The sequence below is a fragment of the Melozone crissalis genome, unplaced genomic scaffold (genome assembly GCF_028551555.1).
Source record: "Melozone crissalis strain CALT ecotype California unplaced genomic scaffold, PUWL_Pcris_2 ptg000009l_1, whole genome shotgun sequence".
NCBI classification, from domain to species: Eukaryota; Metazoa; Chordata; class Aves; order Passeriformes; family Passerellidae; genus Melozone; species Melozone crissalis.
This window is the reverse complement of record NW_026535787.1, coordinates 16,340,607-16,358,909: the sequence shown is the minus strand read 5'-3', so window position 1 is coordinate 16,358,909 and position 18,303 is coordinate 16,340,607. Positions and strand designations below refer to the sequence as shown.

The window sequence follows — 18,303 nt, the reverse complement described above, 5'->3', positions numbered from 1 at the left end:
CCCAGCCTGCTGGCAGCTCACACTGCCAGAACTCAGCCCATGGGGCCCAGGACAGGAGAGCAGCAGGTTCAAGCTGGGGACCACCCATGTGGCTGGGACTGTTTGCAGGGTGTCCACTCTCTGGCAGGGACCTGTTTGTGGTCCAGTGCTGCCCTATATGATAGAATCACAGAATCATGATTTGGGAAAGCCCTCTGAGACCTCTGAATCCAACCATTTTCCAGCATTGCCAAGCCCACCACTAAACCATGTCCCCAAGTATCACATTTACATGGCTTTTAAATCCCCACAGGCATGGTGCCTGCAGCGTTTGACAACAGTGTTGGGGAAGAAATTGTCCCGAATACCAAATCCAGACCTCTCCTGAAAAACTTGAGGCCATCTCCCTTACAAAAGAGGAAATATATTGCTCAGTGCTGCTTAGTGCCCTCGGGAAAGAAATCCACCTGTGGTTCAAATTTTGCCTAGTGCAGCTCATTGCCCCTGGGACAGGAACCTGTGGGACCTGTGCTGCTCAGTACCCTCTGGGACAGGGACAGGTGGGAACACTGCTGCCCAGTGGTGCTGCCGATGCCACCGGGGCAGTAACAGCGCACGGCAGACGGGACTTGCGCTCCCAGCAGGGCCAGAGGGGCGAGCGGGGAGGGCAGGTCCCGCGGGCGCTCCGAGACAAAGGCGGGCGCTCCCCGGCGCGGCGCGGCGCACGGGCGAGGCCGGGCGCGGCGCGGGTTGGGCGGCGGCGGGCGGCAGGTGCGGCCCCTCCGGCCCCTCCGGGCCCTCCGGGCCCTCCGCCGAGCGGCGCGGCCCCCGCCCAGCCCCGCGGAGCCGCAGCAGCGCCGTCAATCAGCGTCGCCCCCGCTCCGTCCTCCCCTCCCGCACGCCTCGGCGCGCTGCATCGGGCTCGGTGACAGCAGCGAGCTGAGCGCGGCGGGAGGCTCCGCTCGCAGCCGGCACCGAGAAGCGGGCGCGGCGGCGGCGGGGCTGGGAGGGCTGCCGAAGCATGCGGAGCCATGGGCCAGGGCTGCGGACACTCCATTCTCTGCCGGAGCCAGCCGTACCAGGCGGCCGCATCTGACATGTGAGTTCCCTCCCGCCGGCACCGGGGATGGGGGACCACGCCAAGAGGGAGGGATGCTCTGGGAGTAATGCCGGGCAGAGGAGCGAAGGAGACGTCAGGGACGCAGGAAAAAGTTCCTCCTGCCTGACAGCTGTCAGGGAGGGGGTGGCAAGGAAATGACAAGAGGCTGCGACCCCTCCCTGTTCCCCACTCGCCACCCGTGTTAGCCCCGGGGCAGGTCATCGCCGGTGTTTCTGTGCCAGAGGGCTGGTGTGAACTGAATCTCCCTGTCTCCCCATCACCCTCATCCCATAATGATTCCCTGCAAGGGTAGAAGGCTCCTGGCCCAGTGGTGGGCCGCAGGGGGGCCCGGGTGACTTTGTGAAATTCAGGTCAGCCTTCTGAATTGTGGTTTCGGCAGCTTCACACAGGGCAAGAGAAGCCAGCCCCTGCACGGCCACCCGCTCACCAAGCAGATTTGGGGCTCCCAGTGTCACAGTGCCTGTCTGTGTAAGGCCAGGTGGGGATGGGGCTCCCGGGGTCACGGTGGTCTCCTGCTGCAGCGGGCACAGCGGGCTTTGTGTGACAGCGTGGGTGACCTTGCTGAGGGATGACAGTGCTCCCTGGAAGCAGGGAAGGGTGATGCTCTGGAGAGCCCACGTGGCAAGAGGGGCAGCTTGCAGTGTGTGGATCCCCAGGGCCCAGAGGCTTGGCGGGGCTGGCAGAGCCCCCCGTGTCCGTGCACCCCCGTGTGCAGCGCTGGCTGTGCCGCAGCTGCTGGGAAGCAGGATGTGCACGGATGTTCACAGTGCATGGGTGCTCTGGGCACCAAGGATCTGGAGTGCTCCCAATCCCTCCTCCCCCTACTCCAGTGGGAGCAGATCCCACATTTTGAAAAGCCCTCTGGGAGGTTGGGCTGGACCACAGGAAGAAATGCAGGTCTAGGGCAGAAAGGAGGAAGGCTTCTCAGTGCTGGATTCCTTTGTCTGACAGTGCCAGCTCCACATGCTCGGGCTCTGGCTGAACTGCCTGGCTCAGCTGCTCACACCAGGACCACCAGAAGCAGGAGGGACTGGAATGTGCCCAGGAGCAGCCTGGGCTCTCCTGGAGCAGGTGCTTTAGGTGATGGCAGGACTGCTGGGGTGCAGGGAAGCTTCCATCCACTCCTGCTCCAGCGCTACACATTTCCCTCACCGAATTTTCACACCTTCATGAGTTGACCTTTGGGTGAGAACCTTCTCCCTCTCTGTAGAAAACACCCTCCAGCATCTCTCTTGCCTACATGCAATGTGTGCCTTGGATCTGTTTTCTCAAGGCCCCAATAGGTGCTGATCCTCCCACGCTTCCGTGGGTGCTGGGTCTGTCTCTGCAGGCAGCATCCTTCCCCCAGCTCTCCTGGCTCTCTCCCTGGTGCTGTGTGTGCTTTGTTCCCTGCAGAGATCCTTCCCTGGTGCTGCCTGAACACGTGCACGTGTCCTTTTCTTTAAGCAAAACACACAAAGGTCTTGAAATGCCATGCGAGCCCCATGTTCCCTCCTGACTCTGCTGCTGCTGTTTAAAGGCTTTTTTAAAAAAAGTAAATGACAGAAAAGCTTGGTGTAGCAGGGCTGGCTGTGCCCAGGTGGGAATTGGCAGGCAAGGTGGGAATGGTGGGTCCAGCTGCTTTACCCTTTTAACATGGGATATGTCCTTCATATTTGTCCCTGCTCCTGTGAACCCCACGGGGTGCAGAGAGGTGGAAAAGCTTCCCAGGAGTTGCCAGAGGATGATGCCCTTGGCCCTGCAGTGCTCCCTGGAGGGGCTGCAGTGTGAGGCTGGCGCTGTGGGGAGGATGCTGCTGCCTGCCTCCCCTCCAGCCCTGCCCTGTTCCATGGGCTGCCAGTGCTGCTGGGGCTGGCATCCAGAGGTGGCCCAGCTCTCCCATGTGCATGGTGCATTTTTTTTTTTTTGCAAGGGGATGCAGGTGCAGCATTATCCAGGTCACGTTTTAACCCATTTCCTCCCTTTCTCCTGCCGGGATGTGTGCTCCCGGGTGGGTGGACGCTGACCTGGTTAGAGGTGGGTGGGGTGCCAGGGTGCCTGGAGCTGCTGTTTTCACAGTATCTGACAGCAGCCGGGGCTGGGAAGGAGCTACTGAGCTCCGCAGATGGAAAACACAGAGGAGGAGATGCAGCTCTGAGCATCCCTGCGGAAAGGATCCAGCTCAGCGGAGGCTGGGAGGGGTCAGGGCTTCCTTCAGGGCACAACACTGTCTGGGACACAGGGAGCATGAGCTCAGCCGTCCTTTGGAAGCCTTGGAGCACCTGCAAACCCCTTGGAGACCCCCCCCAGACCCTTCATGGTTATTGCTGGTCCCTGAGCTGCATGTGTAAAATGCCATGGAAAATGCCCACCCCATCACTCCATTGTCCTGGCAGTCTGGCTGGATGGCTCTGCTCCCCCTCCAGGCACTGCTCCTCAGGGAAAGGGCTTCAGTGGAAGGAGGTTAACCTGGTCCCCCATTGTTGGGGTTCTTAGGTGAGGTTCTCCAGGTTTTTCAAAGCCTCAGGCTCTTCCTGTGTTTGTAACTGGGGCTCTTCAGGATCACCCAGTCACCCACCTGCCTGTGCACCCAGCCCTGGATCCTGGCAGGGAAAATAGAGGGAAAACTCCTGGTTGCAAGCTTCCTGCATTCTGCATATGCCAGGACCTTCCCAGCACCCTGCTCCTGTCCATGGAAGGTCTCCAGGGCGAGTGAGGAATTTCCCCTCCATCACCCTGGGGCATCTCCCTGAACATCTCCAGCTTCAGAATATCCAGTTGCTTGGAAGTGTTGGGAATTGGGCCAGATTCTGGCTCTGTTAGTGAGGACCCACACCAAGTGTGCCCTGGCCATCATCTGCAGCAGAGCCCTGCTCATCCCCTGTGAGCTGTGCTGCTCTGGGGGCTCTGGGGGGCTGAGCATCCATCTAGGGCTGAATACAGCATTCCCTGGGGGCAACGGTGGATGCAGCAGCAATTTCTGGGAATCCCTCTTTCCTCCTGTTGCCCTCTGACCCTGGTCCTTGCTTTTGTCTCATTGCCAGCTCCCACGTGGCTCAGTGGGAGCTGTGCTGGGCTCACAAATGCCGGCAGGGCCCGGAGCTGCCTGGGACTCTCTGCCTGTCCAGCTTTCTCTTGTTCTCCTGAATGGATGGGCCTGTCTGGAGGGGGAGTGAGCTGGATAGGGAGTGTTGGGAGAGGCTTTGTTTGCTGCCATGGCTCCATCTGCACAGCAGCAGCAGGGTCAGGCAGTGCAGAGGCTGCTGAGTGGGCAGCAGGCAGCCTGAGCTTGGCTTCTCCCAGCCCAGGTGCCAGGGGTGGGTGGAGGGTCTCATCTGCCTTAGCAATGGGAGATGACAGCAAGATTTGATGTTTCAGGAGTTGGAGCCTGAATTGTGGGATGATTGGTTTGGGTTGGAAAGAACCTTAAAGCTCATCCAGTTCCTATGTCCCTGCCGTGGGTAGGGACACCTTTCGGTACACCAGGTCCCTCCTCATCCAATCTGGCCGTGTAGAAATGTGTAGGAAGGTGTTTGGAAACACCTTGTAGGAAGCTGTCCCCAAATCTTGTCATCCACACAGGATCCCCTGTGGGGAAAGGACCTGTATGGCAGCACTATGGGACTTGCTGAGTGCCAAATGTCCCTGAAGCTGGTTATTTGGCAGCAGCAGCCCTTGGTCCTCTCCTGTCCCCAAATCCTGCTCCCAGCAGCAAATCCTGCTCCTGAGCCCTGCCTGCATCGCTGGTGTGTGGAGTCAGAGAGGAGGAAGGACACGGGAGAATCTTGGGTGGATTCAAGCCTTTTGGGCCTTTGTCAGTTTGTATATTCTATGATAAATTAAATAGAACAAAGAGAGGGATTTGGAAGTGGGATGGGGTGCATTTCCCACTGAAAATATGAAACCCAGACTTTTTTTGGCTGGGGCTGGGGCTGGGTTGGGGCTTAGCCTGAGTATTGCATCCATCGAGGACAGCCTCACTGTGTGTTTCAGCATCCCCAGAGCCCTCTGCTCTCCACCCAAAGAGGGAAAAGCAGACAGCAGCGCTGCCAGTGCAGCTCTGGGACAAAGTGCTGACTTAGCCAGAAGCCTCCTCTGCCTTCCAGTTGCTTCCCAGCCCCTTCCCAGGCTGTTAATAGCTTGCACGTTTCAGCTGGGTGACTCAGAAGACAGTGAGCAGATATTTATAAGGCGCATTTGAAAGGCAGAGACTGATGGAGGGTTTTTCTTCCCCCTTTTTTTTCTCTGGAGCTGGTGCCAGCTGAACGTGCCTGTGCTTTGCTTGGCTGTGGGGTGAGGTCTGGAGGCCGATCTGTCCATGTCCCCTGAAGTTCAGGATCTGCTTGCCACAGCATGAGGATGCTCATGCTCCAATGAAAACCTCCCTGCACATTTAATCTCACCCCATGGCAGCAGAGCCCTAATGCCAGTGCCTGTGAGGGCAAAAGCTGGCAGGGCAGCCAGAATTTGGGAATGCAGGGATTTTTTAGCTCCTGCTTGTTCTGATGGTCCCCAGCCTGGCTCTGAGGCATGGAGCCCTGCCAAGCAGTGGCATGGATCAAGCCTGGTGAGGATGTTGCTGCTTGGTGGTGATGCTGTGGGATGTCTGTGCAGCTTCTTGGTGGTTTGGGGTTTATCCTCACACCAGAGCTGCCCTGTGTCTCCACGGCCCTGTCCTCGAGCCAACACTTGGCTTGAGCCTGGCTGGAAGGACACAAGCTGTTGGTGTTGCTGTGTTTTCCCTTGCTCTCCCCAAAATGGGGGCTTTCCTCATGTTTTTTACTGGTGTGATCACAGACAGGGGGATGGCAGCATCCTTCCTGCATGGAAAAAGCAGGTGGAAGCCATGAAGGCTTTAAGTAAGAAATTGGGGTCAAGAAAGGTGGTGCTAGTGATGGGGAACAGTGCCAGAGTCCCTAACCTCCTGACTCAAGCAGGGTGGTGGAAATTTTCAAGAATTTGATTGTCAACTGCTCAAGCCAGGAACTCCTGCAATGAGATGGAACCCCTGGAATGGGATGGAACTCCTGCAGTGGGATGGAAGTCCTGCAGTGGGATGGGACTCTTGCTCCCCTCCTGAGAGGAGAGTGTTGGATCCTGAGCATGAACATCCTCGGGAGCTGCAGGATGTGGGGACCCCCTCGGTCCTTCTGCAGCACCTCAAGGGTAGAGCTTGGCCTCCCTTTGGAGGCTGAGGGGCTGAAGCTGGGCCTGAGGTTAGGATTAGGGTCAGGGTCAGAGCTACTGCTAAAGTTGGACTAAATTTAGGTCTGGGTTTAGGGCTATGGTCAAGTTCAGGGCTAGTTTGGATTAGGGATAGGTTTAAGGTTAAGGCTAAAGCTAAGTTTAGCTTTAAGGTTAGGTCTAGAGCTAAGATAAAAGATTTAGGGTCTGGTTAGATCTAAGAGTAGTGTTAAAACTTAGGTTAAGTCTAGGGCTGGTGTTTGGTCTATGGCTAAGTTTAAGGTTCAGATTAGTATTAGGAGTAGTACTAATTTTAGGCTTATGCTTAGGTTTAGATTTAAGCTTAGGTTTAGGGTTATTGTTAGCCTCAGATTAGATTTAGGGCTCGGGTTAGAATTAAGTTTCATGTTAGTTTAGTGTCTGTGTTAGAGCTAGATTTAAGGCTTAGTTTTTTGTTAGGGTTATAGTTAGGTTTAGATTTAGGGCTAGGCTGGGTCTGAGTTTAGGGTTACAGCTATGCTGAGGTGTAGGTTTATGGTTAGGTCTATGACCAGCCTTACAGTTAGTGCTTGACTAGAGTTAGTGTAGGTCTGCCAGGACAAAGGCTGCAGTGCTCCATTCTCCCTCAGCAGAATATGCTCCACTTTCCCCACCAGCACAGCCTTGGGGCCCTCCCATCCGTGTTTTTCCCCCTTTGGTTGAGCCAAAGGCTCTCTGGGACCCATCATGGGCTTTGGTTTGGTCTTGCACCTGTCCTGGCTTCAGTGGGAAGTGGGACAGATGCTGAGTCAGCAACGTTGCTGGATGAAACCCCCAAAACTGGGATGTTTTGCTAAAGCTCAAGTGAGGAAAAACAGTGCTGGCTGTGGACAATGCAGGTCTTGAGGCATGAGGAGTGTCCCTGTGGAAATGCCAGCCAAACTTCAGAGGAATTCCTCAGAATCAGCCCAAGGGCAGGCACTAAGGCACTCAGGTGCCCTTTGGGTGCTGCTTTCCTTTGGTCAGACCCAGGATGGATGCAGGATGCACCAGGATGGATGCTGGATGCAGCAGAGCCGGGTGAGCTCTTGCTCCAAAGGATGCCACAGGAAACAAGCTGCTCACGGTGGGAGCTGGGTATGATGAACCCTGGGAGGCTGAGGAAGAGGCTGAGGGGGCTGCTGTTGGGTGTGATGTCTCCAGGGAAATGATCCTCCTGGGAATGGCTGTGGGTCCCAGTCAGGCATCTGTGGCTGGTCCTGCACCTACCAGATCAACAGGACACAGCTGGAGCTGCCTGGGGCAGGGTTTGTGCTGTGTGTGCCATGCTGTGGGCTGGGCAGCATGAGAGGGGCCACCAGTGCCAGTAGCTCCACGTGGTTTGGGAACCCCGAAGTCAGGCTAATGTCCTTGGGGCCCCCCATGTCCCGTTGTGACCATCTCCCTTACCTCAAGGAGATGAAGCAACTGTGCCACTGTGCAGGGATGGAAAGAAGGGATGGAAAGAAGGTCTCCTTCCCCGAGAAGCAGCGTGGGAGCTGGCTCCTAGGCTGTGTGGGTGTGCTGTGCTGGTGGAGATGGAGGGATCTGTGAAGGTGGGGTGCTGCTGGAGAAGCCCCTCTCCCCCGCGGCGCGGGCAGGGACAGGGACAGCAGGGACAGGGACAGCAGGTCCGTGGGCTGCCGAGAATGCAGAGTCAGGCACGGGGTGTGTTGCTGTGCACAGAGCCTGCAGCGAGCTCCACGTGCCAGCTGACAGTGCAGGGAGCTGCAGCACGGCCGGGGGGACCCCAGCTATGTCCCCTCCCTCTTGCACCCCCAATCTGCAGGCACAGCAGAGAACCGCTGTGCTCCCAGGAGGGGCCATGGGGATACTCTGGGAACCCTGTTTCCATCCTTTCCTGTGCAGCTCAGTTGGATCCCAGCTCCTGAACCAGCCCTGTCATGGGCACTGTGGCACAGGGAAGAGGATGAGGCTGGGGACACTTTTCAGGTGGCCCCTGGCTGCCAGTCATCCTGGCAGGGCTCTGTCCAGGCACAGGGTGGCAGGGGAGCTGGAGCCAGCAGTTCAACCACAGAAAAGCCATTAATTAATGGAAAGCATGGTCGAGGAATAAAAGCCTGGCTGCTCCGGCACTGGTCCCAGTACCAGCGGGATCTTGGCTGTGCCAAGGAGCAGCCCAGAAGGGTTCACCAGAGGAGATTTAATTTGGATATTAGGGAAAATTCCTTCCCTGAAGGGGTGCAGCACAGGCTGCCCAGAACAGGGTGGAGTCCCCATCCCTGGAGGGATGTAAAAGTTTTGTGGATGTGGCATTTGGGGACATGGGTTCGTGGCAGGCTTGGCAGTGCTGGGGGAATGGTTGCACTTGATGGTCTTAGAGGGCTTTTACAACCTCAATAATTCTGTTTCCATATTCCATATGGCATCTCCATGCCAGTCCCAGGGCTGAGCTGCATTTCTCTGCCAGTTCCATCTCTCCCCCAGTACCCACACCAGCCCCACCACTGGCACTCCATACAGCCCATCCCCAGTTTCCCCCTCCTCTCAGGGAAAGCTGAGGTTTTGGAAGCTAGAAGCTCAACTCAGCTCTGGGAAATGGGTTGAAAGTGTCAGACAGAGCCACTCCTGCCCTGATGAGCCTCCAAGGCATGAGTGGCTTTGTCATCTCTTGTCCCTCCACAGATGGTCCCCACTCCCTAACTCTGCACTAACTCTGGCTCTGGGAATATTTGGATCATTTGAGAAGAAGTCCTGGCCCAGTGAGTGGCTCCCACTTGTGCCATGTTCACAGATGGATGATCCAGTTAGAAATCTGTGGTGTTGCTTGGGAGACAATCCCTGCTCCTAGGGCACTGTTATTCATGGAAAGCATGGGGTGTGGAAAGCACAGGCAAGATCCTGGCTCCTGCTCTATTCCCACTGTTTTAAAGGGAAAACAATGCTGGAAAGGGGAAAAAAAAAAAAAAAAGCAAAGTGAAAAAAACATGCTGAACCATGATCAACTGCAGCTTGCTTCCCTCCTCTAGTTATCAAATAAATGGACTAATTGAAAGATGAGTTGGCAGCATCTGTAGGGTTGCATTTATCCAAGGATAATTCCCCAGGGATTCAGGGTAACTGTGTGTTTTCCCTCTCACCTGGCTATGCTCCTGCCTGGTTTGGCTCCCTTGGGGTGCCGGTGGCTTTGCTTGGAGGTCCCCACGGTGGTGGGATTTGCAAGGATGCCATGCAGCAGGGATGGAGATTTGCAGGGCTGCCATGCAGTTGGGACAGGGATTTGCAGCCTTGCAGGGCTGCCATCACTGAGACCAGCTGCATTCCTGTGGCTCCTGGCACCCCTGGGAGTTTGCAGGGATGCCGTGGAGTGGGGACAGGGATTTGCAGGGATGCTGTACAACAATAATGGATTTACAGGAACGCCATACAACGGGGATTTGCAGGGTTGCCGTGCAATGTGGACAGGGATTTGCAGCCTTGCAGCGCTGCCAGGCTTTCTAGCCCCACCACCAGGGCCAGCTGCATTCCTGTGGCTCCAGGCAGCCCCGGGAGCTGCTCTCCAGCCTGGCAGCGGGGGCAGCTGCTTGCACGGGCCCTGATGCTCCAGGGCGGAGCACCCGGAGCAGCGTGTTTGCCGAGCAAACAGGGCTCAGCCTCCGCAGCCGGATCAGCAGCCTCCCCTCGTTTGCTCAGCAAACAAATCCCACCCGGCAAAGCTTTGGTGCCACCGCTGCCTTCCCGCAGCTCCTGCCAGCTGCCCTGGCACTGCCATGCAGCACCTGGCCATTATTGTGCAGGTCTGGAGTTGTGCAGGGCTCCTGATGGCCTCAAATGGAACATGGCAGCTCAGCAGCCCTCCCTGCCCTTCCTGCCTGCAGATGCCAGGGTGCTGCTGAACCGTGTGTGCCCGTGCTGGGATCTGTCCTGGGGATGTGCAGGGTGAGATCCTTCGGCTCCAGAGAAATGGTTTTGCTCTGCACGGAGCAATTGCAGGATTTTCTGTAACTGCTGGAGGCTGGGGGAGATGGAAACTGCATTGGCAGGTGTTGGCCTGGGAGGCTGGCTGCCCTGGTGATGGAGGAAAGATGTCTGGGTGTGTGGGGATCCTGGAGCACTGTGCCATGCCATTGCTGCTTCCCTTGCTCCAGGCTCTCCATGGCCCCAGACCAGGTTCCCTCTGGGGTCCTGATCCCCCCATAACACACTGCCCACAACCCAACTGAGGTGGGGACAGATGCCACCTTTGCCTGGAGACTGTGGGATGTATCCCAGCCATTTCATGGGCTGGTTGCCTGCTGCTCCAGCTGTCATCTTTCTCTGCTTCCCCTTTATTTTCCCCTCACAGATGCAGTCTTTAGCCCCTGCTGCCTGCAGAAACAGAGAAACTCCCTTTGCCCAGCACTGTTGGCTACCTCAGGGACCCATTTTCTTCCCTGAGGTGCTGGAGGCATATTCTTCTTTTTATCTTCACTCTCAGAGCAGCATGACCGTGGCTTGGTCAGGGTGTGACTGTGGGTACTGAGCCTCCCATCTCACTGCACCGTTCCTGGCAGAGTGGCCAGGCACTGGGGTCACCCCTGTCACCCCATGGGGACACTGCTGCTTTCCCCTCCACAGAGCTCTCTGGAGCTGGGGCCAAGCCACCCTCCAGCCTTCCAGCTTCTCTAAAGTCACCAGAGTCACTTGTGCACTTATAGGCCACTAAGTGCTGTAATTACAGATATGCTTTAATTAACATAATTGTGTTTCTACGCAAATAAAACATTTGGCACAGTTAATTCCAAGGCTGCAGCTCCAAACACAAGGCTTCCTGGCCCCCCTGTGGAGGTGGCAGGGGGGCTGGCAGACAGTGGGGCTCTCACCTCCCTGCCAGAAAATCATCCCAGTCCCAGCCAGGGCCTGAGCCAGAGCCCCCCTTCCCCTCTGGAGTGTCCTGCCCTGCTTTGGTGCAGACAGCTGTGCTGGCAGACACTTGGATCGCTGGGAGATGGCACTGGGCTTGCTGGAACGCTCTGTTGGCCTCAGTAGAACAGAGCACTGGCATTTCTGGGATGCAGCAAACCCAGTGGTTTGCTGGGACACAGAGCTGGACTTGCTGGGATGCAGCCCCAGGATTGCTCAGACACAGCAGTGGGTTTGCTGGGCCGTAGTGCCCAAATTGCTGGAGTACCACGTTGGGCTTGCTGGCATGCAGCCCTGGGTTTGCTGGGACACAGCTGGAGCCCAGCAGTGCCCTTGCAGCAGTGCCAGGGGTGCTCACCCTGGCTGGGCAACGGGCACAAAGGGTGGATCCAGCCCCTACATCCATCCCAGAACCTCCCCCTGAGCTGCCTCAGGGTGTTTTGCCCTCCCAGCACCCAGAGAGCTCTCACTCCCCTTTCCCTCTTTAGCAGACCCCAGAGCTCCCCACGCTCTTGGGAGTCTTTGGATGAAGACTGGAGCTGGAGGCAGCATGCCAGCCCTTTGCCAGGAAGATGCCAGGAAGAGCTGGGAAAATGGCTGGTGCTTATGTGCTAAAATGCCCTTTTCATTTGAAAAAAACAGAAGAAAAGGGGAAAAAAACATATTCCATTTTTCTCCAGCTGAAAATGAAAGTGATTATGTAACGAGCAATAAATTACAGAAAGGAATGAGTCATTGGAGCAAATCCCAAGAAAGGCACAGTATTTTTAGCTCCAACACCCTGTGCTGTACTGTGCATTAACCCTTGCAGGACTTGGGCCCCCACTGCAACCTGCCCCTAGGGTGCCCCCCCAGAGGCATCATAGTGGTTTCTGTGAGGATTTTGTCCCTGTGACATTCCCAAGGGAAGATGGAAATGATGTAAGCTGTGAGCCCCTCATCCCATGGTTCTCCTTTGTATGGGATGTTTATGGGTGGTCCAGGGAACACTGCTCACCCCAGATCCATGTCCCCATCCTGGGCTAAGCCCCTGCTTCTCTTCCCCTCTGCTCATTCCCACTGGGATAATTAATCCTGATCCCTTCCTGAGACCCTGGGCACCACTGTTGTTTCCTTGCCAAAGAGCCTGAAGAATTAATTAGGAAATAAAAGCGAGGAACAAATTAATTGGAAAAGAACTAGCGAGGGAGCAAGTGAGCAATGCTGCTTTAATCCAGGTTAAATTGGGGAGTGATTGCTTTGCTAGCAGAAGAGATGATGAGGGAGCATTGAAGCAGGCAGGTGCCAGGTGAGACAATGGCAACAAGCATCCAGGTGCCAAGGGATGCCCATGGAGAGCTGTGCTGAGTGGGGAGCAAAATCCTGAGGGTGCCAGTAGGAAGCTGGAAGAGGAATCTGGAAGAGGGACTCAGGGCTCAGAGTGTCCCAGGATCACCACTCAGACCATCCTGGGGAGCTCAGAGCTTGGAGCACCCCTAGAAAGATGGTCAGAACATTCTTAGGATTGAGGCATGGAGCACCCCTGGGATCAGGGCTCAGAGCACGCCTGGGATTTGGGCTTGGAGCACCCATTGGAACAGGGCTTAGAGCATCCCTGGAGTCAGGGCTTTCTGAAGTGACACTGTCACCCTGTGGGATCAGGCACCAGTGCAGGGACAGGGACCCTATTCCCTGTGTGCCACATTTCTTTGGGGTCTCCAGGCTGGTGGGAACCAGGCCTGCTTCTCTGTCTCTGAACAGATCCCTGGGTGCTCATGGTAGCACCACCACACTCCATTGTCACCTGGCAGCAACCCCACCCCTAATAAGGGGCCAAGGAGAGTGGCAGGGACCAGTGAGAGCAGGTGGCCAAGTCCTCATGGCCTGCAGCTGGAGTGGGGTCAGCTCAGAGTGACACATCCAGTGCCAGTGGATGTCATCTCCTCATCTTTTATTTAACCTGGCAGTAAATTCCTGTCCCCCATATGCTTGGGCTGGGCTGGGACCTTCCTTATTGCTGCTGGGCCACCTGGAATAGTGGTGTGGCACTGCATGTCCAGGGGCTGCTGTACCCCCAGTACACACTGTCCCTTCTCCTGCTGTCCCTTCTCCTGCTGCACACTCTCATTCTGGCACATAATTTCCCCAAAATCCATGTGACCCTCCAGAGACATCCTGTTCCTCCAGGCAAGCCCTGTCCTTATGGACATGTGCTGTCCCTTGTCAAACATGCTGTCCCTCTGCAAACGTGCTGTCCTCTCAGGCACCTGCTGTCCCTCATACACGTGCTGTCCCCAGGTGTGCCGTGTCCTTCCAGACACAGGGTGTCCCCCAGGATGTCACCTGTGCCCCTGGACATGTGCTGGTCCCATGAGTGCATGCTGTCACCCTGGAAGCAGGTTGTCCCTCTGGACACACGCTGTGCTGCTGGGTCCAGGCTGTCACCCACGGACACGTGCTGTCCTCCGGGATTCAGGCTGTTTCCATGGACACACTTGTCCCTGTGGATGCATGCTGTCCCCATGGATACACAGTGTCCTGATGGATACACGCTGTCCCTTTGGATACACGCTGTCCCTTTGGACACATGCTGTCCCTTTGGATACACGCTGTCCCTTTGGACACATGCTGTCCCTCTGGGTGCCTGCTCTCACCATGGCACATGCCAATCCCTGGATGCAGGCTGTCCCTATGGATATCCCCTCTCCCTCACCCCTCTGAGGGCACAGTGAGGGTGTGCTCTGTCCCTGCCCACGCAGGACAATCTCATGGGACAGGTGTGTGCAACTCAGGAAAGGAAATCCCACCAGCCAGGCTGAAGATGCTGGTGGCCACCATGCCCACAGCTTGTCCATGAGGACTGTCTGAGCCGGCTGGGAAAGCAGCCAAAGAATGGGGACAGAGGTGTGGAAGCAGAGCCAAGAGCTGTCTCGGCCCCATAGGGACCTGGCCACCACAGTGGGGCCAGCAGGGCTCTGCCATCCCATCTGTCCCCCCCATTAGCCCTGTCATGTCTGTGGGCTGCTGGTGGCCCCCCAGCCCCAGCCTTGCTCTGAAATGTCCCCACAGAGACCCTCCAAGGGCTCCATCACTCACTCATCAGTGGTATCACTTAATCAGCTGGGCCCTTCCTTATCCCTTTGTCACCCCTCCACAGAATCCGCTCAGTTGGAAGGAACCCACAAGGAGCATCCAGTCCAGCTCCTGGTCCTGCACAGCACCGTCCCCAAGAGTCCCATCACATGCCCAAAAGTACTGTCCAAATGCTGCTTGATCTCTGTCAGGCTTGGTACTGCTCTAGGGAGCCTGTTCCAGTGTCCAGCCACCCTCTGGGTGAAGAATCTTTTCCTAATATCCAACCTAACCCTCCCATGACACAACTTCAGACCATTCCTTTGGGAGTGTCACTGGTCACCAGGCAGCAGAGGTCAGTGCCTGCCCCTCCAGTTCCCCTCACAAGGAATTTGTACCTGCAATGGGGTCTCCTCTCAGTCTCCTCCTGTCCAGGCTGAACAGCCCAAGTGAGCTCAGCTGCTCCTCATACAGTTTCCCCTCAAGGCCCTTCACCACCCTCACAGCGTTTCTTTAGACTCTCTCTAGTGGCTTTAATGTCTTTTTTACTTTGTGATGCCCAGAACTGCCCCCAGCACTTGAGGTGAGGCTGCCCCAGAGCAGAGCAGGACAATTCCCTCATTGCTCAGCTGGTGATGCTGTGCCTGGTGCCCCCCAGGACATGGGTGTGACTCATGTCACTCCTGTTCAACTGTTGTCATGGAAAGGTCCCTTTCCACGACACTGCTTTCCAGCAAATCATTTCCCAGTCTGTGTGTACACCGGGGTTGCCCCATCCCAGATGCAGAATCCTTGTTGAGCTTCACACACGCGGCAATTGTCCAACCCTCCAATTTGCCAGCAGCCCCTCCCAGTTTTTTATTGTCTGTGAACTTGCTTAGTCTGAACTTCCAGTCTTGTGTCCAATTCATTTATAAAGACGTTGAAGGGTGCAGGGCTTCCTCATCCCTTTGTTATCCCGCTTTGAATGCAATGACAGCCCAAGCCCCAGAGCTGATGCAGCCAGGTCTCTGCAGCTGGCACCTCTGGGGGCCATCCCCACTGGGGGGCTGCTGCCAGGACACCCCATCCCTGCCCAGCCTGAGATCATTCAGCTCTTCCTTGCGTCCACACATTCCCAACTCTCCTGCTGCTCCCAGCAGCTCCATGCAGTGAACCCACCAGATGCCATGGAATCTTCTAGCACCCCCAGCCTGTGCCTGGCATTGCTTGGGTGAGGGATGCCACAGCATTCCCCGTGCCACAGCATTCCCTGTCCCTCAGCATTCCCTGTCCCACAGCATTCCCTGTGCCACAGCATTCCCTGTCCCTCAGCATTCCCTGCCCTGCCATATTCCCTGCCCCACTCAAGCGCTGCAGCTGCATCCTGGGCACTGAGTGGGATTTATCCATGGGGAAACCACAGAGCAGTAAATGGGATATCGATTGGGTGCCATTGTGGGGATTAGTGCAGAGAGGAAGAGCAGATGGATTGATTTCTGGTGGGGTTTAGAGCTGCCAGTGTACCTTGTGCCAGCAGCTCCAGACAATAACACCCCAATTCATTCACGGATCCAGCAGCTCTGTTCATGGCCATGTCCTCCAGACTCAGCTGAGTCTCTGTCATCTCTGTTCTTGGGCAGGACCCCAGCCCCATGTGCCACCTGCACTGGCCACTGTGTCCCCTCCTTTCCCAGAGGACAGGGATGCTCCAGAAGGCAGCACAGTGCTGTGCCTCCCCAGAGCCAGCATCCAGCCCTGGGTCCGCACTGGTGCCACAGTTTAATGGAGCACTGCTGATCCTACAGGGCTCACAGCACTCCTGGCCCAGCTGGGAACAGCCATGCTCCTCCTGCCCTGCTCTCCCATCCCAGTGCTCCCAGGATATCCAGTGTGCCCACAGATGCTGCACAGATGGGGAGAAATGGGATTTCAGGGTTACACAGGGTGTGAAGGCTCATCTTGGTGCCTTAACCCCCCCAAAATCTTCAACTTTGAGAGTTCGGTACCATTTGCTGCCAGCACCTCCCAGAGAAAAGCTGGAGTGGGGTTTATGTGAGTGTCTTTGGTGTGGAATATTCCATTACCATGGAATAAAGGTCAATATTTACTTGCCTGCATGAACTTTATTCCCACTGATGCCATCAGACACCCTCCAGATGGGATGCGGCGTGGCTGCTCCCCAGTTCCCAGAAAGAGACAGGAGGCACAGCATTGATTGATCCACTTCAGGCCAGGAACAAGGGAAAACTACAGGATGGATGGAAATGTGGGAAGCCCACACTGCTGCCTCTCCTGAGCACCTACAGTTACTCCCCAGCAGCTCCAGGGGTGGGTTCTGAGGCTGTATGTGTGTCCATCTGACCACTGTGATGTTCCCATCCAAGGAACGCCATTCCTGGGGCACACAGAAAAGCCAGGGATCAGCTCATAATTACCCCAGGACTGACTGGGAGATGAGCAATGATGTATGAATGCAACAGTGGTGCTGCAGCACAAGTCCCTGCACCCTTGCATCCCTGCACCTGTGTCCCATTCCCCTGTTCCCAGGTGCCCCTGTGTCCCTACACTGCCATGTCCCTGTGTGCCATTTCCCTGTGCCCCTGTACCTGTGTCTCCCTCTCTGTCCCCAGGCCTTTGTGCCCTGTGTCCTAACACTTGTACCCCAGCTCCTCCCCACCATGTCCCTGCACCCTTGTGTCCCTGCATCCCCTGTGTCCCACCCCCTGTGTCCCATGCCCTGTGTTCCACCCCCTGTCCCCAGGCACCTCTGGGTGAGCCCGAGGGACAGCTCTGTGCTGTGTCCTTGTGCCCAGCGATGCCTCTGTGTTCCCCGGGCAGCTGTGCTGGCTGTCAGCTGCTGTGGGTGGCTCTGGTGACAGCGTTGTGCCAGGTGGCAGGACATGGATCCTGCCAGCGCCCAGCTCCTTGGGGTGTTCCCACTGTCGGCCCCACAGGGGACCTGCTATTCCCAGCTGCTTTATTCATGGATCCCCGGACCCACATCCGTGCCAGCAGGACCTGTCCGGGCTGGGGCGACACTCGGCCACACCTGCAGCAGGGTGACCCCAGAGCGGGGGATTCCACAGCCTGATCTCGGGGATCTGGCGGCTCTGGTGGTGTCCTAATCGGAAAGATGGGCTCTGTGAGACGCTGCCCTGAGGGGTATCCATGATCCTGTGCCACCCCAGACGAGAGACGCCCATGGCCCTGTGTCACCCGCAGGGCAGAACCAGCCCGCGGCCGGGGCGCTGCGGCAGGGTCCGGGATGGGCCGGGAGCTCCTGGTGGCTCTGGCCGCTAGATGGCCCCGCGGCTCCACGGGCCGCCCTGAGCCTCCCCCGGGCTGCACGGCCCACCCCGAGCGTCCCCCGGGCTGCACGGCCCACCCCGAGCGTCCCCCGGGCTCCACGGCCCACCCTGAGCCTCCGGGCTCCATGGCCCACCCTGAGCCTCCCCCGGACCACCCTGAGCTTCCCCCAGGCTCGGCTCCGCGGGCCGCCCTGAGCCTTCCCCGGGCTCCTCGGTCCACCCTGAGCCTCCCCGGCCCACCCTGAGTGTCCCCCGGGCTCCACGGGCCACCCTGAGCCTCCCCCGGGCTCCCCGGCCCACCCTGAGCCTCCCCCGGCCCACCCTGAGCCTCCTCTGGGCTCCCCGGGCCGGCATGCCGGGGCTCGGGGAGCAGGGAGCCAGATGGAGGGTGCAGCATGCAGTGTCCCTAAACTCTACCCTGCTTGGCTCCTGCCTCGGGGTGGCATTTCCTTATCACGAGTCCTGTCCTAGCGAGTGTTCAGAGACCATGCGAGGAGTCCTTTGCCAACCCCCAGCCAAGCCTCGGAGCACCCTGTCCCTGAAGGGAACCCTGGGGGCAGGGACACAGAGGTGTAGAAACACAGGGGTGCCTGGGCAGGGAGTGGGACACAGGATGCAGGGACACAGGAACATGGAGGAGCAAGGGTACAGGGGTGCAGGGACACGGGAGTGTGGGACACAGGATGCAGGGACACAGGAATATGGAGGCGCAAGGGTACAGGGTGCAGGAACATGGGAGTGCCTGGGGACACAGAAGTCCCGGGGTCCGGAGGAAGAGCAGGCCATCCTCCCCCAGACTAGAACTTTCTCTTCTGCCCA

General features: G+C 57.2%; 1 protein-coding gene across 1 annotated transcript in view; it reads left to right on the top strand.

The window, feature by feature from the left end:
* Positions 1-877: 877 nt before the first annotated feature.
* Positions 878-18,303, top strand: part of PDE2A (phosphodiesterase 2A) — a 41,913-nt gene continuing 24,487 nt past the window's right edge. The window contains exon 1 of the mRNA XM_054270503.1: positions 878-1,078. Within this exon, the coding sequence (XP_054126478.1) occupies positions 1,011-1,078 (68 nt within the window). The 5' untranslated portion in view covers positions 878-1,010. The remainder of the gene's footprint in view (positions 1,079-18,303) is intronic.